Below are 22,022 nucleotides of genomic sequence, written 5' to 3'. Positions count from 1 at the left end.
GGACAGCCGCTGCCGTCGCTGGCCCGGGACCCCGGGGGTCGGACAGTATGTCCTCCCACCTCTCCTGGGTCCGGGCCTCGGCCTGGAGCCTCAGACCCCTCAGGGCCCTGGCCGACACTCTTCCCTCCCTGCGGAGCTCCTTCACCCTCCAATACAGGAGGTGGCGTTCCTCCGCCAGGAGCTCCACAGGAGGGACGCCGGCCAGGGTGGTCGCCGCCATGTACGACACGGTCCGGTACCCCCGAATCGCCCTGATTAACACGGGTCGCAGGGCGTGCCGCAGTGCGCGCTTGCCGCCGCGGCAAGCCCCTAGCTGCGGCGCCCAAATGGGCGCCCCGTACAGGGCGATCGAGAGCACCGCCGTAACGTACAGGCGGCGAGCCCTTCATCCCGGGCCCCCTTGAGTGCGCGTCAGGCTGGTGACAGCCAGTCCTGCCTTGCGCACCCTGGGGGCCAGTTCCCCAAAGTGGGGTCCAAAGCTCCAACAGCTGTCCAGCGTCAGGCCGAGATAACGCATCGTCGGCCCAACGCAGACGTGAACTCCATCTACGAGAATCCGGGTCCCCTGCGACCCTTGTCGTGAAAAAACACGGCTTGGGTCTTGTTGGGCGCCACCTTGAGACCCAGGTCTCTGATGGTACTCACCACCGACACCAATGCCGTCTCCGCGCGGAGGCGGGCTTCCCCCCAGCTCTCCCGCCCCGGCTACCACTAACGTGTCGTCCACATAGCAGACGACGTGGCAACCGGGGGGAAGCGGAGTGCGCAGCACCCGGTCGAACGCGATGTTCCATAGCAGGGGGCCGAGAACCGACCATTGCGGAACACCGCACTCCATAGCGCGCCGGCCCTGGACCCCGCCCTCCACCGGGAAGGCGAGGTCCCTGCCCCCGAAGTAGGCTGAAATTATGCGCCGGAGATAGGCGGGCACCCCGTGGTGTTCGAGGGCCCGCCCAATCTCCGGCCAGGGCAGGGTGTTGAAGGCGTTCGTTATATCTAACGAAACCGCCAACAACACCCCGCCCTCCTCCACGACCGCCTGGGTCAGGTCCTGGAAGCATTGGATAGCATCCAACGTCGATCTTCCGGGCCTGAATCCGTATTGGCGGTCGTGGAGATCCGGCCCATCCGAGGACAGATGCTGGACGAGGCGGTCGGCAACGATGCGCTCCAGCATCTTGCCCGCCTCGTCCAGCAGGCATATCGGCCTATAGGCCGACGCACTCCCGAGTGCTTTGCCCTCCTTGGGGAGGAGAACTAATCCGGCCCTCCTCCACTCTGGGGGGAATACCCCCTCCTTCAGACACCTGCTAAATACCCTGCGCGTGGCTTCGGACAGGCTTCCCTCGCCGAGGGCGAGGGCCCAGGCCCGGCCAGGAATCCCGTCGGGGCCAGGGGCTTTCCCCTTGGCCCCGAGCCTTTTCCTGGCTGCGATGAGCTCCTCTGGACTCACCGCCAGACCCTCGTCCCAATCATCCTTCCTCAACAGGGGGGTCGGAATCTCGGGGGGGGCCCCCTTCTGCCCTCGGAAAAAGGAACTCCTTGAGGGCCTGGCGGTCTAACACCTCCGTTGATGGGGGCGCCCATGGTCGGATCTTTCCCATGATCCTTTTATATGGGCGCCCCCACGGATCGTCGTCCAGGGAGCTCACCATTCGTTCCCAGGCCGCTCGCTTGGCCTCAACGATAGCGACCTTGAGGGCTTTCCTGGCACTCAGGTAGCCCTCTTTTGCCCCTGCGGCATCCCCGCCTCGTCGCCGGGCCCGATAGTACTCGCGTCTAGCGCGGACGGAGGAGTCCTGGAGAGCCTCCAGCTCCTCCGTCCACCAGTACATGGCCCGGCGGGGGTGGGATTGGGGCATCGCGATGTCGCATGCCGACTTCACGATGCCCACTATTTTCCCAGCCCCGTCCGCGGGGCTGGGGTCCCACTCACCTGGCCCCACGTCTAGGTGCCAGGTGGCCGCAAGGACGGCCGCCCGAAACCTGTCCGAATCCAGTCGATTGAGAGCCCATCTTCTGCGGAGGGGAAAATTCCCCTCCCCTGGGCAGCGGGCCAGCACCTGTGCAGGTTTGGGGAGGCGGAGGGTCCACGCTATGTGTCTGTGATCAGATAGCGATTCGCCCTCCGCCTCCACTCTCCATTCCTGGAACATCCTGGCGGCCGAGGGGGTGGTCCAGGTCAAATCTATGACCGACTACCCCCCGGCCGCACACAGGTGCTGGTTGAGCCCCTGTTCATCAACAGGAGGCCCAGCCCTGCTGTCCAGCCGATCACGGACTCGCCCCGAGAGTCCCTTTGCCGGGGACTGTAACCCCACCCTTCCGAGTGGGCGTTGAAGTCCCCGGCAATCACGACAGGTCGTGGATGGCACCTACGCACCAATTCCCCGATCCTGTCGAGGACCCTCTTCACTGGGGCGAGCTCCCCGCGACCGGCCTTATTTCTGTGGTGGGGGAGATACACCCCCACCACAGTGATGGGCCCCCAATCGACTGCGACACGTACGAGGACCCACTCTCCCTGAAAGAACAGGGAGGGATCCCCGTCGCAGGGTTCGCCACCATGGCCACCGAGCCGTCCGGGCTGCCGTACCAGTTAGCACTGGTTACCGGCACCCAGTACGGCTCGGCGACCATCTCCAGCCCGGCGCCCAGCTCAGCCATTCTCTGTAAACAGAGATCCTGAGCCCGGGCGCCGTGGCCGAAGTTAGCCTGTAGGGCCCGGAGTAGCGTGAAGGCTAAGCCGTTCACGCCTCCTCCGGGCTGCCTACATCCACCTCCTCCTGTGAGGCCCCGGGCGGTAACGCCGTCCCGGTCTCACTGGAAGAGGCTACGGCCTCGGTGGCTTCCGACGCAGGTGTCTCCACGGAGACTTGGGGGGTCCCTACCTCTGTGGTTTCCTCCTCTCGGGGGTACGAGGGGGAACCAACCTGAAGGGGAGTCAGGGGCAGCACTCCCACTGACTCCCCTTTCTCTACGACAGTTGGGAGTGAGCCCGAGGGCTCCACCCTCCTTACCTTTGTCACTTGGCCTCCGTATTGTCCTCGACCGTGCCGTTCTCCTCCTCCCCTCTCCTCTTCCTTCGGGGTAAGGGTTCCTCTGGCTCCCAGTCGAAGTCGATGAGGTTTAGGATGCTGGAGTCCTTTCTTGCTGCTCCTTCCTCCTGGGTGAGCGGCGTCGGGCCCGTCCCGACCTCCTTTTCCCTCGGTGGGGAGGAGATTGTACCAGCCTCCTCCCTGGGCGGCGTTGAGTTCCGAGATCCCTCGACGGTGGCAGTTCGGGCCTTTGCCCCGTCTTGGTCCCTCTTCCTCTGCTCTTCCTCCCCTTTCCCCTCCTTCTTCCTTCCCTTTCTTCTTCCTCCTGGAGGGGGTTTGCAGGCAGGTCCTCCGATCTTGTGACCGGAGGGCCTGCCTGCTTCGGCGCACACAGGGCAGTGCACCGCCTCTTTGCATCCCTTGGCGCGGTGGCCGGAGTTACCGCAGCGATAACACATTTCGCTGCGGTCGACGGCGCTAGTGCACCGCTTGCGCACGTGGCCCCGCTCTAGACAGCGGAAGCACAACGTGGCGCGAGCGGGCAGCGCCGTCACCCCGGCGCGGGTCCACCCTACCGGGACCCGCTCCGCGGCGGCGACCTTTGCGGCCGCCGCCAACGGACACCGCACCACCATGGCGCCTATTCCCCGCTGGGAGACGCTCATCTCGCCGGAGGAAATTTCCTCCGGCAAGCATCCCTCAGCGAGGGCCACCGCGGCCGCCACCTCCTCGGCCCCGGTCGTCGCGTACAGGCCGGCTATTCGCAATGCTGCTAATTTCGCCGGCCTCTGGACGCGGTAACCGGGGCCTTTGTCCGCCGCCAACTTGCGGAGCTCCTCCGCAAGCCGGTCGGCAGACGCCCCGACGTTGAGGCCAGGCACCTCAATCAACATTGCCCCATTCAGGGCCCGGCGGACCCTTAGGGATCCGTTGATCTCCAGGTCCGCCGGTCTGATCCGGCGCCTGGCCTCCAACATGAAGTTTTCATACTTCCCGTCGGGGCACATCACGGTGACAGCCGCGGAACGAGGCGGTTTTGGCCTGCCCAGTGCCGCCGTCCCCCTCCCGTATTCCTTCTTCTTTAGTGGGGGGTGGTGGGGAGGGCGACAGTGGAGATGGAGGTCCCCTTCTTTCCCCCCTGCTTCGCCCTCCTCCTCACCACCTGACACCATTTCGGCTCTTCCTTTCCCGCTGGCTCCTGCCGGGGTCCGGCTGGCCGCCGGATCGCCTCCAGCAGCTCTTTCGCCGGCGTTCCCTGTCCTCCCTCCCGGGCCTTTCTCTCTTCTTCCTCTTTTATCTTCCTGGCCCTCTCTTTCCTCCTTCTCTTCTGCCTTTTCCTTTTTTCCTTTCTGGTCTTGTCCTTCGTTGCCTTCGGCTCTGCTGGAGTCCGCAAGGCCTGGTTTCCCCCGTCCGGGACCTCTTTCTCCTGAGCCGTGGTGGTGGTGGCGGTCTTTGCCGGTGTTTCCACCGCCACGGTCGCCCGGCCCACTTTGCCCGCCCCCATCAGGAAGTCGAGCTCCACCCTCATGCGGCGGAGCTCCTCCCCATGGCTGCAGACATGGGCCGAGACGGCCATGACGGCGTCTAACTCCTCCTCCGCCTTCTCCGTTCTCCATATCGGGAGTGGTGGCTGCTCCGGGGCGTTGTCGTCGTACACCGGGATCGGGATGTCGACTAATACCCCCACCTCTACCTCTTTCCTTTCCTTTGGAGGAGGAGGGGAAGGAAGGAGGGAAGAACCGCCCTCCTCCTCCTCTTCCTTATTTCCTTCCTCGTTTTCTCGTCCTTCTCCGCCGACGTGGATGTTGTCGTAGACCTTCCCGCCGCCTCCGCGTAGGAGAGCTTCCTCCCCCTGGGAAGCAACAAGGGAGGGAGAACAGGGGCCGAGGAGGTGGAGGCCTTTATGGCCTCCAGTTCCTCTCCCAACCTCCTGTTTTCCACCCTTAACTTCCGGAGTTCCACCCGAAGTTCTTCCGCCTCTCTCCTCGTCTCCGAGGCTTCCTCCCCCCTTCCGTCGCGTTCCGCCGTCCTTGCTAACAGAGTGGCCATGACGGCCTCGGAAGTAGCCACTGCGCGGTTCAGCAGTCCCACGAAGGTCCCTTTTAATGTTCGGGACCTCCGTGAGACTAGCCGAACCGCTCCTAGCGCTCGGCCCACTTCCGAGGCCAGCTCGGCCACTCCAGCCTCCCTCAACAGGTTTATCGTGGCATTATCACGGAACACCTCCTCGACCGGGCGCTTATCCTCAAGTGAGCGAAGCATGCCCGTGTCGAGGAGGATCCTGATATCTTGTTCCAGCCTCCTGTTCTCCTCCTCCTTCTTTCTCTCTATCTCTGCCTCCTTCTTTTTCTTGGCGCTTACCTTAACGCCCATGTTGGGCAGTCCGCCGGTTCCTTTTCTTTTCGACACCAGGGTTGGAGTCTCTCTTCCCGAGGAACCACCACTGGTACCGGTGACTTCCCGCGCTCTTTTCCGCCCTCTGCTGGTGTCCTTGCTTATACCGGTTCTGGTCCCATCTGTTGGTCCCGACATTGTCCTTGCAGGAGCCCGGACCTGCATCCTGCTGCTTGGTGGGAGCAGCACGTCGGAGCGTACCACCATACCGGTGGCACGCCCCGACGCTCCCGCTACCCCGTCAGTCCCCTTTGTCCCCTTCTGCTCTTGCTTCGAGCAGAGGGATCCCGGTCTGCTGGTCCTCGTAGCTGGGGTTTTATCCCCGGACACCACTGCCCCGGTTATCCCGCGTTGTGTGACCGCCCGCGTCAGCCCACCCGGCGGGCTCACTGCGCCATCCCCTCGGTCAGGGAGGAGCTGAGTCGAGGACGGTGGTCGGTCCTCTATGAGCGACCCTCCAGGGGGCTAGCCCCCTGGAGTCCGCATGCTCAACCTCCCCGGGGGGAGGGGAGGAGGCGTCCGCCTTGCGGATTCTCTCCACCTCTTTAACCCCCGTCCCTGCTTCTAAAAAATCATCCAAAATGGATGGTCGGTCCATGAACGGGCTGCTACGCCCGTCCGTTAGAACCGTTGAGCCCGAAGGCTCGGAGTTTTTGTTTAAAATTTGAGAATCCTTTATGTTGTTCCCACGAGTACGGCGGGAAGTGGGCGACGACCCCGGGTAGAGCCCCCGCATTATCCGGGGTAAGGCTAGCGTGTCTCCTGGGTTCGCCAGGTGCCCAGGGTGAGGAACCACTAGCGACAGGTCACGCACCTGCCATTCGTCCCATAAGCGTGGCATGCCTCAACCGTAGGATTACGTGGTGTTTTATAGAGGACCCGCCTCACGGTCCGGCCGATTAAGGCAAGACCCCCGGCCCCAGAGACATGACCTAGGGTTACGGTGTAGTAGGCTAGGGTCTGCCGGGGATGCCTGAGCCCCCTGTACCAGAATGCCGAAGCACCCTGGCCCCTCGCAATCGTATCAGGTTATACGTCCTGACAAGTACGGGTTTGCAGTCAGGGTTTTCCTTCCCCTAGAACGGTTGCCTTCACCCGGCTCACGAGCCCGTTCTGCCCGCGCTGTAGGGTCCTTTGGATCGTACAAGTACGGTCCTCCGGTCCCTGTATAAAACTCGGAGGCAGCTGCCCCTCCGAGAGTGAATAAGGACGCTTTTAGTCTGGCCTCTTAGTACAGATCTCTCCGGCATGGTAGAACCTGCCAGGGGTCGAAATCTCCGCCGGCACAGCTCTGTACCTCATCAAGGCACACAAGCCCCCCCACCACGTCAAGGTGGCGCCCACGGGGGGGTATCGTAACATCCTTCTTAACCGTAACTGAACTCAGCTATTCCCTTACTTATCATTGGACAACTCGGGTAAAAAACAAAAACATCGATGTTTCCTTCTTAATAAGATTGTTACCGCGTTTTTTTTTGTAAGAACAAAGAGACCCACGAAATCCTCTTATTGCCGCATGCATCCTATCTCCTACAAAATTATCTTAAAGACACTGCAACGTACTCTCAACCCCCACCTCTTCGTTCGAAGCACAGTCCTATGACCATATTTGAGCATAAAAATTAGATTTCCGAAGTAATTCCCCAAAACTCCACTCTCTCGACCGAGCTGACGATTTGAGGAAAGCCAAGAGACCACTTCACTTTTCGACAGACCAGCAGCCAGGACAGGCTCCTCTTCAGCACTCCTTCAGGGTCTTTCTAACAATCCAGCCTACTAGTGGCTTGGACAGGTTAGTGTTCTTCCAGTCTTTAATTATTCTGTGCAACGCTCTCGTGTATTTGTGGACCATTGTGAGCAATCCAGCTGAAACCAGCTCCCGATTCTTGGCATAGAACTTAGGTTATCTACGCCCACACATCCGCAACAATTACTCTCTTAATTTGCGACAAATATCATACAACCAGCAGTAAGTTATTTATATTTTCTTTTGCCTGATTGACTCCTTTCCTTTTTTCTTCTTTCTTTTCTTTTCTTTTCTTTCTTTCCTTTTCATTTCTTTTCTTTCTTTTTTTTTATCCCCCTGGCATTCCTCCTTAATCGTGAAATCCTGTTTCAGTGGCCCAATCTTTTCGATTACAGTCGGACGTAACGAACACTGAATTTTGCTCAGACCGCGATTGTTTATATATATACAGGCAGTCTGAAAATTTCTTGGCCTAACAATGAAAAAACATTTATTTGCCGTGAAAAAAACTGCCGTGAAAATTTTTTGCCGTCTTTTTCTACATTCTTTTATTTGCCTAATATTTTTTGAGACTTACTGACTTTTGGAAATTTAAAAAATCATCAAATTAACAAATGTCAGGGCACTATTGTAACAATACATTCTTGAGACCAAGTAGAGCAAAAAAGTCGGTAGTTCCACTTTTCTTCCGACAAATAGTTAACGAGATATCGTGAGTTAAATATTGAAAAAGTTATCAAGTTTTCCTTAAATATCTCGAAAAATTGGGGTTTCCATTTAAGAAAAATAATGATCAGTGAATATCTCGAAATGAGTGCCACTTATAAATAAAATAGTATACGTAGGCAGTCTGAAAATTTCTCGGTCTAACAATGAAAGAAAATTTTTTTCCCGTGAAATATGTTTTATTTTTCAATATAATTCTCCTGAAACTTCAATACATTTATTCCAAAGTTTTTCCATAATTCAATACTATTATTAAAGTGTGATTCCGGAAGGTTTGCAAAATATCCATCCACGGCTGCAATAGCTTCGTCATTTGATGTAAAACGCTTTCCAGCCAGGAATTTTTTCAGGTTTGGAAACAGATAATAGTCAGAGAGAGCCAAATCTGGTGAATACGCTGGATGTTCAAGCAATTCGTACTTTAATTCGTTGAATTTTGTCATTGTTGAAACACTTGTGTGAACACACAAGTGTGCATTATCTTGATGGAAAACGATCTTTTTCTTCTTTAAAGCGGGTCTTTTTTCAAGAATTTTTGCATCCAATAGATCCAAAAGGTTACAATAAAATTCAGAGTTAATTGTTTTACCTTTCTGAAGATAATCGATCAACAAAATACCTTTGTAATCCCAAAAACTGTTGCCATAACCTTTTCTGCTGATGAAACCGTCTTTGCCTTCTTTGGTGCACTTCCACCGGCTTTAATCCATTGTTTCGACTGTTCTTTTCGCTCTGGTGTATAGTGGTGGATTCAAGTTTCATCAACAGTTATGAAACGACGCTTGAAATTCATTTTATTTTGCTTAAGACGATCCAAACACGCTTGAGAAATATGCATTCGAATGTGTTTTTGGTCAATTATTAGCAAATGCGGCATCCACCTTGCACAAAGCTTTTTCATATATAATTCTTCATGCAAAATATTTCCAAATCGTTCTTTTGAGATGTCTACGGCCTCAGCTATTTCACGCATTTTCACTTGTCGATGATCGTCTAACACCATATCATGGACTTGTTGAATGTTTTGTGGTGTTGTAGCAGTTTTTGAACAACCTTCGCGTGAATCATCTTCGAGGCTTGTACGACCAGATATAAAAAGAGCAGCCCATTTTTTCACAATGAAAAGTGAAGGTGATGCATCCTTATACACTTTTAATAATTTCGGATGAATTTCTGTTGATATTATATGTATATACGTACATACAAATATAAGTACGTATGTACGTAGTACGTATATATCTATTAAGTTTATATAGTATTATAATAAATTATAAACCTTCACTATAGAATATACATATCGAAAGTGTATATATTCTACATATTTTTATATTTTTTTATTCAAAGATGTTATTCTTATTATAATTGACGAAATGTCAATGATATCTAATTTGACTTTAAAAAACTATATCGAACTAAAACTTGATTAATACATACATGACAGCATTTTTATTATAATAAAATGTTCTTGTAAATTCTCTTTATATTACAAGTACAATTTATATAAAACTTACCTTTTTAAACAAAAAGGTAAAAAAAGGCGCCAAATACAAGCGCTATGTGTACATAACATAAGTTTTTACAAGTAAAACTTATTATTACAAGTAAAATTTATACAAAACTTACCTTTTTAAGCAAAAAGGTAAAAAAGGGCGCCAAATACAAGCGCTGTACATAACATAAGTTTGCACAAATAAAACTTATAACTATAATAAAACTCTACAACACTATTCTACTGTACAAAAGAAGTGATATATTAGACAGTAGCGCCAACTGAGAAACCTAATATATATTGGCATAAATTTTTACAAGTAATTACATGTAAAATTACATGTAAAATTTACTATCCCAACAACTAAAGTATCAGTAGCAGGACAGTTATATGGTATATACACTCAAACGCAAAAAACCCGGTACACTAAAAATTTGGGAAAAAATTACAAAATTTCAAATGATCATAACTTGGTAAATAACGAAGATACAAATATGCGCAGAAATGCAAAATGAAGCTTGAAACGTCCTCTTTAAGAATATCTGAATGGAAATTATGCTCGGCCATTTTTTTCAAAATGGCGGATGATAAAGTGAGAGGATGCAAAATTGATAATCAAAGGTCCGTGTTTGCGATGGTGCATGGTGTGCATCAAGTATCGCAGCGTAATGGGACCAAATGCACATGAAAGTATAGAGTGTTATCTTTAAAATGCTACTTTACCGAGCTCGATGTGATCATTTTTCACTGAGTTGTTCCAAATTTTGCTAAAAATGCGGTTTTCTTGTTAAATTTGCATAATTCAGTGAATAAGTATCGCATCAAGCTCTATAACGAAGTATTTTAAAGAAAACATTCTATACTTTTAGGTATTTTTCGTCCCATTGAGCTGCGACACTTACTTTGCTCCATGCGCCGTCGCACGCTCGAACCTTTTTTTAGCAACTTTTCATGTTCTCCTTTTTATCACCCGCCATTTTGAAAAAATATCGTTGCGCACAATTTCGATAGATCTTTCGAAAAGTACGGTTTCAAAGCTTTCAAACCGTTTTTGAAATTTGCTGCTAGGATATTTAGGTGTCGAGATATTCAATTTCGAATTTGCAACAAATGTCGATTCAGCGAGGCTTAAGGGGCTAAGAGGCTCTGCGGTTCGTTTGGCTCTTTCATAATTTCAATAGCCGCGTTCATTATTCTCTATACAATAATTTACACAATTTTGCGAATTGGAAATTTAATTTTTATCAAAAGTTATCATTCTTTACCCTTCAGTTACTCATGATCACTGTGGTATACACTTTAGTTCGCGAAGCTGTCCCTAGCTCTCTACCTTCTCCGTACGATTGGCCATTATGGTACACAGCTTGAATATGCTGTTCGGGATCGCGCCTGAGTTCGCGGTGACCCGGCGCGCGGGATGCCGAGTCGCTGGACGCCACCTGAACGTCGAAATTCCTTGGCGCTCTTAGTCCACGGAGCCGCCGCGACGCGGCGATCTGGATTGTCACGCGCGCGAGCCCCTCGGCTCGCACGCGAGTTCGAGCTGCCCAGGGCATATAAGAGTGCCCGCGGAGACGATCAGAGATTGCCTTCGTACAGCTTTTGGCCTTCGTACGGTCCACCGCCGATAGTGGCACTATCTCTTGTACGCTGGACTTCACGAGTTTGTCAGTACGCCGGGCTTACGTTCTGGCTTGACTGAGATTCTGTCGGTGCGCCGGGCTTTAACGCCTGGCTTGACTGGATTTTTCTTAAATGTATGTGCCAAGATAATAAACAAAGACAAACAATTTTCCTTTTCCGAACGTGTTCACTCCGATAAGCGCTGCGTCGTGCGACTTTTCTTTTTCCGTGATCTTTTCCTTTCGAGGCGCGTTGCTTCGTGCAACTTCATCAATTTAAACCATAATTGATTGTTTCGCATCGAAATTATTGCGTCGATTATGGCGATGATAAATCCTGAAAAGGCTGCTCAAGTTATTGCTTTAATTGAAGATGGCAGAAGTCGAAGGTACATTGCTCAGGCACTTGATTTGTCAGTGTCAACTGTTCAACGTGCTTATGCCAGGTAATACTTACAAACCAATTCTTTCCATAGAAGGCCTGGTTCGGGACGTCGTCGATGTACCAATGTACAATTATGACCGATTTATTGTTTCAAATTCGTTAAGAGACAGACATCGAACATCTGTTCAAATTAGAAACAATTTAAGGGATGTCCGCAACATTAATATATCCGTTAACACCGTTCGGATTAAAGGAACAAAATCTGCTTTCGCGCAGACCAGCAGCTGTACCTTTGCTTAAATGTCACCATGGCGTAGCTCGACTCAATTTTGCAGTTGAGCATAGAGACTGGACTTACGCAGACTGGAGCAAAGTACTCTTTAGCGATGAATCTCGTTTTTGTGTCTATTCTCCAGATGGACGAGAACGAGTTTATCGTCGCGGTGGAGAACGATTTGCAGACTGTACGGTAAGTGAGAGGCATAGCTACAATGGAGGCTCTGTAATGATTTGGGCAGGAATTTCAGCTAATGCTCATACAGATCTTTTTTGACAAGAATATGAACGCAGATGTATACGTGGAAGACATACTCATTCCGTATGTTGTTCCGTACGCACCCTTCATCGGAGAGAACTTCTTGTTTATGCAAGATAATGTTCGACCACACACTGCGAGAAGAGTGCTTGATTTCTTCGATGAAGTTGGCATAAATCGACTCGATTGGCCAGCAAATAGTCCAGATTTAAATCCAATCGAACACTTATGGGACAACCTCGGCAGGAAAGTACGAAATCACGTACCTGCTCCTCAGTCACTGCGAGAACTGCGAATAATTCTCGAAAACGAATGGAATACAATTACGCAGGATGAAATTAAAAGACTAATAAGGAGTATGCCAGATCGTATGAATGAGGTAATACGCGCACGAGGCAGTCATACCCACTATTAGTATACACACACCACACACACAGCAGAGAGGGTTTGGAGTCATTAATTATTGCAGGAGTGACGAACTGCGGGGTCCTTATCTCTGCTGTAACACCACACACACACACAGACACACACACACACACACACACACACACACACACACACACACACACACACACACACACACACACACACACACGCACACACACACACACACACACGCGCGCGCGCGCTCACACACACACACACACACACACACACACACACACACACACACACACACACCACAAGGAGGGTGTGAAATCTTGAAATACTGTGGAGCTGACGAACCACGGGGTCCTTATCCTTGTGGTATACAAACACACACACACACACACACACACACTACATACAATGGGACTTTTCCTACCAATAAAACTCCATGCGGTTTATATTGGGAAGACTTACAACCATAATTTGAGCTAATGACAGCGGTATCTTAAAACGCAATTCATCTTTATTACATAATATCGATTACGCAAAATGAAGAACCTAAATTGAATTTTACTTTCATTTCCCTGGCTTTCAAAATAATAAATGTAAATCATTGAATATATTATGCAGGTTATGTAAATTATTATATAGAGAAACATGAACACAGCTATTGAAATTATGAAAGAGCCAAACGAACCGCAGAGCCTCTTAGCCTCTTAAGCCTCGCTGAATCGACATTTGTTGCAAATTCGAAATTGAATATCTCGACACCTAAATATTCTAGCAGCAAATTTCAAAAACGGTTTGAAAGCTTTGAAACCGTACTTTTCGAAAGATCTATCGAAATTGTGCGCAACGATATTTTTTCAAAATGGCGGGTGATAAAAAGGAGAACATGAAAAGTTGCTAAAAAAAGATTCGAGCGTGCGACGGCGCATGGAGCAAAGTAAGTGTCGCAGCTCAATGGGACGAAAAGTACCTAAAAGTATACAATGTTTTCTTTAAAATACTTCGTTATAGAGCTTGATGCGATACTTATTCACTGAATTATGCAAATTTAACAAGAAAACCGCATTTTTAGCAAAATTTGGAACAACTCAGTGAAAAATGATCACATCGAGCTCGGTAAAGTAGCATTTTAAAGATAACACTCTATACTTTCATGTGCATTTGGTCCCATTACGCTGCGATACCTGATGCACACCATGCACCATCGCAAACACGGACCTTTGATTATCAATTTTGCATCCTCTCACTTTATCATCCGCCATTTTGAAAAAAATGGCCGAGCATAATTGCCATTCAGATATTCTTAAAGAGGACGTTTCAAGCTTCATTTTGCATTTCTGCGCATATTTGTATCTTCATTATTTACCAAGTTATGATCATTTGAAATTTTGTAATTTTTTCCCAAATTTTTAGTGTACCGGGTTTTTTGCGTTTGAGTGTAGATATATAATATATATTATATTATACAAAAGAAGTGATATATTAAAACAGTACCGCCAACTGAGAAATCGTATACTTAATATTTTTAGAAATCTGAAATTCAATTTATTTCCTTTTTTCAAGATATATATTATGTACATAACATAAGTTTTTACAAGTAAAAATGATACCATGTTATAAAAATTTAACACGTTTATTAATAGTGTCCAATATTTAAAAAAAGATATCTTTCTAAAGGTTATTATTATTTGTACATAACATAAGTTTTTACAAGTAAAAATGATATCGTGTTATAAAAATTTAACACATTTATTAATAGTGTCCAATATTTAAAAAAGATATCTTTTTAAAGTTTTTAAAGTTTAAAGTTTTTAATGTTTAAAGTTTTTAAAGTTATTATTCAAGAAAATTCAAGAAAAACTAACTACAAAAGATGACAATAACATAAATTTTTACAAAATTTATCATTATTTATTAGAACACTGAGTTATATGATACTATATATTGGGTTGTCACGGTTATTATTATTTTTAACAATAACAGCAATGCAAGTAACGCGCGTTAACTTATTAACTTTATATTAAATAAAAAAAAAATTTAATCCAAACATACAAGGAATTGAAAAAAATTATGAAGATTCACCAAAAATAAAAAAACCCTTGGCGCGCCCGGGTCATATTAACAATTTTAATGTCAGCTACAGAAGTATGAGTTTTAATGCAGCTTAATAACCCGGGCGCACCAAGGGTTTTTTTATTTTTGGTGAATCTTCATAATTTTTTTCAATTCCTTGTATGTTTGGATTAAATTTTTTTTTAAATTTAATATAAAGTTAATAAGTTAACGCGCGTTATTTGCATTGCTGTTATTGTTAAAAATAATAATAACCGTGACAACCCAGTAAATAGTATCATATAACTCAGTGTTCTAATAAATAATGATAAATTTTGTAAAAATTTATGTTGTTGTCATCTTTTGTAGTTAGTTTTTCTTGAATTTTCTTGAATAATAACTTTAGAAACTTTAAACATTAAAAACTTTAAACTTTAAAAACTTTAAAAAGATATCTTTTTTAAATATTGGACACTATTAATAAACGTGTTAAATTTTTATAACACGGTATCATTTTTACTTGTAAAAACTTACGTTATGTACAAATAATAATAACCTTTAAAAAGATATCTTTTTTTAAATATTGGACACTATTAATAAACGTGCTAAATTTTTATAATACGATATCATTTTTACTTGTAAAAACTTATGTTATGTACATAATATACAGGGTGTTTGATAGCTGATCATGCAGACGAAAGATGGAGATAGATTGGGTGTAGCCGAGAAGAAAAGTCACATACCATAATGTCAAATTGGCAATAGTTACCGAGTTATTAATTAAAACATGTGAGCCAACGAGAGCGTAGAGAGCGGAGGACGGCCGCAGTAAGCACGTAGACATTTGATACAGGCGGAGTCAGCGAGTGACGGTAAGCGAGCGCGCGCGGCGAGGGGCAACGTAAGCGACAAGAGGCGATCGCGCGCGACGAGGAGCGAGCGAGAGCTTTTTCTTTATAGCTTTTTCCTTATAGCTCGCTCGCTCCTCGTCGTTCGCGCTCGCTCGCTCCTCGTCGCGCGCGTTCGCCTCTTGTTGTTTACGTTGCCCCTCGCCGCGCGCGCTCGCCTACCGTCACTCGCTGACTCCGCCTGTATCATGTCTACGTGCTTACTGCGGTCGCCCTCCGCTCTCTACGCGCTCGTTGGCTCACATGTTTTAATTAATAACTCGATAACTATTGGCAATTTGACATTATGGTACATGACTTTTCTTCTCGGCTACACTCAATCTATCTCCAACTTTCGTCTGCATGATCAGCTATCAAACACCCTGTATACTCTCTCACTTTCTCTCTCTCTCTCTCACTCTCTTCCACTCTCTCTAGCTCTTCCTCATTCTCTTTCATTCTTTCACTCTCTCACTCTCACACTTTCTCTCACTCCCAAAACTCTCTCACGCTCTCTCACTCTCCCACTCTCTCTCTCTCTCTCTCTCTCTCTCTCTCTCTCTCTCTCTCTCTCTCTCTCTCTCTCTCATTCTCTCTCATTCTCTCTCATTCTCTCTCATTCTCTCTTATTCTCTCCCATTCTCTGTCATTCTCACTCATTTTCTCTCTCACTCTCACTTTCTCTCATTCCCAAACCTTCTCACATTCTCTCACTTTCCCTCTCCCATTCTCTCATCCTCTCTCATTCTCTCCCATTCTCTCTCATTCTTTTTCATTTTCTCATTCTCTTTCTCTCTCTCTCTTTCTAATAAAAATCACTCTCACTCTCTATCTTCCTCTCTCTCTCTCTCTCTCTAGCTCTTTCTCACTCTCTCATTCTCTCACCCTTTCAACCCCTCACTCTCACATTTTCTCTCACTCCCAAATTCTCTCACGCTCTCCCTCTCTCTCTCTCTCTCTCTCTCTCTCTCTCTCTCTCTTACTCTCTCTCATTCTCTCCCATACTCTCATTTTCTTTCATTCTTTCTCATTCTCTCCTATGCTCGCCCATTCTGTCATTCTCTCTCATTTTCTCTCTCACTCTCACACTTTCTTTCACTCCCAAACTCTCTCAAGCTCTCTCACTCTTCCACTTTCTCTCACTCTCAATATCTCTCATTCTTTTCCATTCTCTCCCATTCTCTGCCATTCTCACTCATTTTCTCTCTCACTCTCACACTTTCTCTCACTCCCAAATCCTCTCACGCTTTCTCACTCTCCCTCTCTCATTGTCTCATTTTCTCATTCTCTCTTTTTCTAATAAAAATCATTATTTTATTATTTATTTTTATATTATATATATTTATTATAAATACATTATTTATAAATACATATCGCATTCGCTGCTATGTGCTTCTTCAGCGCTCTCGTAGGGATGCACGCATAGCCCCACTCCTTTGCGTCCGACATTTCTTTTTTATCTTATTACTGAGTCGAAATTTTCTTTTGTTAATATATCGGGTCATGATTAGGGACAGGAGTTGAATATGTACTCTCGAATCTTAATAAACTCAGTAGTTAAGTATCATCACACTAAAATTAAATAATATCTTATCGATCATTATCAGTTCGCGTTTTACATAATTGTAAAAGATTTATTACGATCAAATGTACAACAAAGTAAATATCAAATGGTATCAAGGCGAAATATAGGATTGGAACTTTTTGAGATATATTCAAATCGATGTTATTTGAAATCATTTTATTTATTCACAACATGTATATGTATATTTTTACTCTGATATTTTTATGTTTCGAGATGTCCATAAAAACTTGAACATATTTCAAAAAGTTCCTTTATCTACATATGCAAAAAATCTCTATTACTACAATTTTACAAAATTGGGCCGACAAATGAAAATGTAAAATTTAATTAAAAATAGAGAGGCATACAAATCAGGCAGTGCTAATTTCCTTTCTAATATTTCAGCTGTATGTATTCGCTTGATGCACCATTTATACGTGTAAAAGTCCATATAATATATATATTAAAGAAACTCCATTTCTCGCTCGATACCGACGAATTTTAATTGTTCCGTTGGTCCATATCTGAAAATTATCGCATGATTTTAATTGTTTGCAATTAATAAATTAAACAAAACATTACAGCAACATACCTATAGTCAAAAAATAATTCTTCACCAGGTTGAATCGCTCTCTTAGCAAAAATACCTATTCCATGTTCACCGTTCACCATCATCACTTTTGCATAACAATTTGGATTTATCGAGTGATTAGCGAACTTTATTTTATTCCCTTTCCGTATCGCGTCTATAACAAAATCTGAAACCGACCAAAAACTTTTAAGTTTTGTTATTTTTCAACATTTAATTAACCACTATATCTATCTCTACTTACCATTGTTAAGATTAAAAAGGAAACTTATATTTATCATATACTTTTCCCCGCCTGTCAGCTTCGTCTTGACTGATAATTTCGCTGCAATATTCCTAGATGAATTCATTCTTCGCTGCTGATATTTCAAATTGTATAAAGTATATTTCAAATCAAAAATTCTACTCATTGAGATTATACTCATTGATTTTCACTGTAATAAATTAAATTTTTCGAAACTTATAAAGACCACGTTGCACGCTGACATTTTTGCAAGATTTAGAATTAATTTGGAAATGATCTGCACCATACATTTGGCAAAGATCCGGATCACATTCCCTGACAGCCAGATAACAAGGACACTGATTTGTATTGCATTGCGCTTTGCACCTACACTCAGGAAATCTGTTCTGGCATTCGCTGCTGCACTGATAAAACTTCTCGCAGAAGTTTTGTGCTTGTATACATGGGCATAAATTATCACACTGACAGCCGGGATGATCACAAGGTGCAAAATTGTGCACGTGATTAGCACCTATTCATTCAAATGAAACGTATGAATTAGAGGCAAATAAGATGAGGGGATAGTATAAAATTTAACATACCCGAGTCCTTCTTAAGTTGTATTTTCCGGCAATGCATAGACCACAACCAATGCTTTTTTTCTTTTTTCGCGGCGGTGTGAAGTCCTTGAGATTTTCTATAGTAGGAATATCCGAAGCTTCTTTCTGCGCAAATTCGTAAACTTCCTTGCATGTTTTTGGTAATAATCATTTTTGTTAAAAATCATACTTCTTAATTAATCACTGATATTTAATAAAAAAATATCTTAATCAATCACTAATGTATCCCGATGATGACGATGCACTGATTTTGCGTGCTTAATGTATATATTTTTAATCAATCACTGATGTTTAATCAAAAAAATCCTAATCAATCACTAATATATAGGGTGGGTGGTTATAAGTTTACAATCTGAAGTGTACAGGTAGATTACATTAAGACAAACATAAAAGTCCCATACCGTTTACCGAGATTCGCAATAATTATCGAGTTATTAGTGACAGAAATCTTGAAGAGTGGGAGCGCGCCGGCATAGATGTTTGGAGAAACGTTGAAGCTGCTCAAGCTACGGCGCGGCCCACTCGGCCCAGCAACTGTGGGCGGCGTGCGGCGAGACGTAATTCCGACGAGATAAAACAACGAATAGCGGCGCGTTGTCCTTTCCCTCGTCTTCCCGCTATGTCGGCGCGCTTCTACTCCTCAGATTTCTGTCATTAATAACTCGATAATTATTGCGAATCTTGCAACACGGTATGGGACTTTTATGTTTATCTTAACCCAGTCTACCTTCACACTTCGGGTTGGCAGCTTATAACCGGCCACCCTATAAATGCGCGTTTTCGTCACGCGTTCTCCTCGCGTAGATGATTATCGGTGCTATCCTTTCCACACCACCTAGCGGTAGATAGCATGGCGCGTTTTTTTTATAGTGGTATCCTCAGGAGGCCTAATCCACTGTACATTAATGTATTAATGTAAAAACTGCTCGAAATGCCGTCCTTCTTCTCGCATACAAAATTTGGCTCTTCGTTTAATATCGCGCGTTGCTCGGTGCTTTATTTCCGGCGTGATAGTATTGAAGGCCGCGACAATTGCCTCACGTACTTCTTGTTCTGTACCATCACGCCGCTGTTCGATTAAATTCTTAACGTGACCCCATAAGAAATAATCGAGCACATTAAGGTCAGGAGATCGCGGCGGCCAGGTGATCGGACCACCTCGACCTATCCACCTTTCCGGGAAACGCGTATCTAATATATCTCGCACTTGCCGGCTAAAGTGCGCAGGAGCTCCATCATATTGAAAGATCAACTCCGCTCGTGCCTGTAGAGGGACATCCTCGAGTAGCCCTGGGAATTGATTTTTGATAAAATCGGCGTAAATCTCGCCATTAAGCCGAGGTGGCAAAAAGTACGAACCGATCTGAAAATTATGAAATATTAGAAAATCATTGCGAGAAAAAAGTTTCTTCAATCGAATGATACTCACCACTCGGTCCGCAATTACTCCGGCTCAAACATTAATACTCCAGCGGTACTGGAACGCGCCTTCTCGAACGGCGTGTGGATTTTCCTCCTGCCACAATAGGAAAATCCACACGCCATTCGAGAAGGCGCGTTCCAGTACCGCTGGAGTATTAATGTTTGAGCCGGAGTAATTGCGGACCGAGTGGTGAGTATCATTCGATTGAAGAAACTTCTTTCTCGCAGATTTTCTAATATTTCATCATTTTCAGATCGGTCCGTACTTTTTGCCACCTCGGCTTAATGGCGAGATTTATGCCGATTTTATCAAAAATCAATTCCCAGGGCTACTCGAGGATGTCCCTCTACAGGCACGAGCGGAGTTGATCTTTCAACATGATGGAGCTCCTGCGCACTTTAGCCGGCAAGTGCGAGATATATTAGATACGCGTTTCCCGGAAAGGTGGATAGGTCGAGGTGGTCCGATCACCTGGCCGCCGCGATCTCCTGACCTTAATGTGCTCGATTATTTCTTATGGGGTCACGTTAAGAATTTAATCGAACAGCGGCGTGATGGTACAGAACAAGAAGTACGTGAGGCAATTGTCGCGGCCTTCAATACTATCACGCCGGAAATGACGCACCGAGCAACGCGCGATATTAAACGAAGAGCCAAATTTTGTATGCGAGAAGAAGGACGGCACTTCGAGCAGTTTTTACATTAATACATTAATGTACAGTGGATTAGGCCTCCTGGGGATACCACTATAAAAAAAACGCACCATGCTATCTACCGCTAGGTGGTGTGGAAAGGATAGCACCGATAATCATCTACGCGAGGAGAACGCGTGACGAAAACGCGCATTTATAGGGTGGCCGGTTATAAGCTGCCAACCCGAAGTGTGAAGGTAGACTGGGTTAAGATAATCATAAAAGTCCCATACCGTGTTGCAAGATTCGCAATAATTATCGAGTTATTAATGACAGAAATCTGAAGAGTAGAAGCGCGCCGACATAGCGGGAAGACGAGGGGAAGGACAACGCGCCGCTATTCGTTGTTTTATCTCGTCGGAATTACGTCTCGTCGCACGCCGCCCACAGTTGCTGGGCCGAGTGGGCCGCGCCGTAGCTTGAGCAGCTTCAACGTTTCTCCAATCAACTATGCCGGCGCGCTCCCACTCTTCAAGATTTTTGTCACTAATAACTCGATAATTATTGCGAATCTCGGTAAACGGTATGGGACTTTTATGTTTGTCTTAATGTAATCTACCTATACACTTCAGATTGTAAACTTATAACCACCCACCCTGTATATCCCACTGATGACGATGCACCGATGTTGCGTACTTAACCCACCATTTCTTCCCAATGTTGCGTATACGCAACACGAAGTTTAACTTCACAAAATGCAGTCAAAATGAATTTATTTCCCAATTAGTCTAACACTTCGTGAAAAAAAATAATTACTGATAATTAATTATATAAACTTCGTGTTGCGTATACGCAACATTGGGAAGAAATGGTTATGCATGTATACTACTATTCAGCGCTCTCGTAGCGCCCCTGGTGTCGGAAAAACGAGAAGCACAAATCCCCTCTTCTCGGCGGTCTAGCGTTTCTTTCTTTCTTACTTTCTTACTGAATTGTAATTTTCCATGATTCAGACTTTATCTTAAAATATCTTCACTTAGAGACAACGTACACAAAAAGCACTAGAACACTTTTCTTCCTATTTTTGGAGGCCGAATCGATTGGGACTAAAAAAACGTCGATCGGTTCAGCCATTGCTGAGATATAAAAATCTCACCTCACTTCAACTCGCAGTTTCGCGTATAATAGGCACGGTGTGTCTCTTGAAACCACCCAAAAAAAAGAATTTAATCACTGCACGATATTCTATTTTTTCCATTTTAAAAAAGACAATGACACGTCAATATTAAACTGGTGCTACTACTCGAATGACTTGGCAGATCGAAATAAAATTTTATATGGGTTTATATCAGGGATGCCACTTTCCAATACAATTATAGTTTGACAGTTTTTAATGCCATCTATGTGTCAGGTCGAGAAGTTTTCAAACTGCCCTCGTATATATATATGTACATACTATAAAACCTCATGAATTCCAACGGACGTACTTCATTGTGAACTTCCGCTAAGCTATCAATAAAATGAGCAATTTGTAATTATAATGCAATCACATTTTCCTACTAATTATTCTCAATAAAAATTCTCCCTTCCCTGAACCGCTCGCTCACGGTCTTATCTCAGGTAAAAGGAATCAATTCCCTGACCTTAATAAAGGATCACCGACGTACGTCCGCGCCAGATAAAAGGGTCATTCCGATACTTGAACTGCATCGCAAACT

The 22,022-nt window shown here is 45.8% G+C and overlaps 1 protein-coding gene across 3 annotated transcripts; it reads right to left on the bottom strand.

Annotated features, from left to right (window-relative positions):
* Window positions 1–17,695: 17,695 nt before the first annotated feature.
* Window positions 17,696–18,326, bottom strand: LOC112590716 (histone-lysine N-methyltransferase EZH2-like). Of its 3 annotated transcripts, none has more exons than XM_025308074.1 (3): window positions 18,232–18,325; window positions 18,021–18,161; window positions 17,696–17,742 (listed from the first exon to the last, which is right to left on the bottom strand). In XM_025308074.1, coding segments are annotated over exons 1-3 (180 nt in total). In that variant the 5' UTR covers window positions 18,269–18,325; the 3' UTR covers window positions 17,696–17,740. The 3 variants fall into 3 exon arrangements, with proteins under 3 accessions (XP_025163859.1, XP_025163858.1, XP_025163857.1); XM_025308073.1 differs by having other exon boundaries at window positions 17,701–17,762; window positions 18,232–18,326; XM_025308072.1 differs by having other exon boundaries at window positions 17,701–17,765; window positions 18,232–18,324.
* Window positions 18,327–22,022: the final 3,696 nt, after the last annotated feature.

Source organism: Harpegnathos saltator, unplaced genomic scaffold (assembly GCF_003227715.2).
Source record: "Harpegnathos saltator strain DR-91 unplaced genomic scaffold, Hsal_v8.6 scaffold138, whole genome shotgun sequence".
In the NCBI taxonomy this organism is placed as follows: Eukaryota; Metazoa; Arthropoda; class Insecta; order Hymenoptera; family Formicidae; genus Harpegnathos; species Harpegnathos saltator.
This window is presented reverse-complemented; position numbering and strand designations above follow the sequence as displayed.

Bases quoted from the DNA above. Each gene is read 5' to 3' on its own strand.
- LOC112590716 (XM_025308072.1), bottom strand. From the start codon at position 18,268: ATGCATTGCCGGAAAATACAACTTAAGAAGGACTCGG. The intron at 18,162-18,231 runs GTATGTTAAATT...TTGAATGAATAG, and splicing joins ACAACTTAAGAAGGACTCGG to GTGCTAATCACGTGCACAAT. The intron at 17,766-18,020 runs GTAGGTGCAAAG...TTGAAATATCAG, and splicing joins CCAGAACAGATTTCCTGAGT to CAGCGAAGAATGAATTCATC.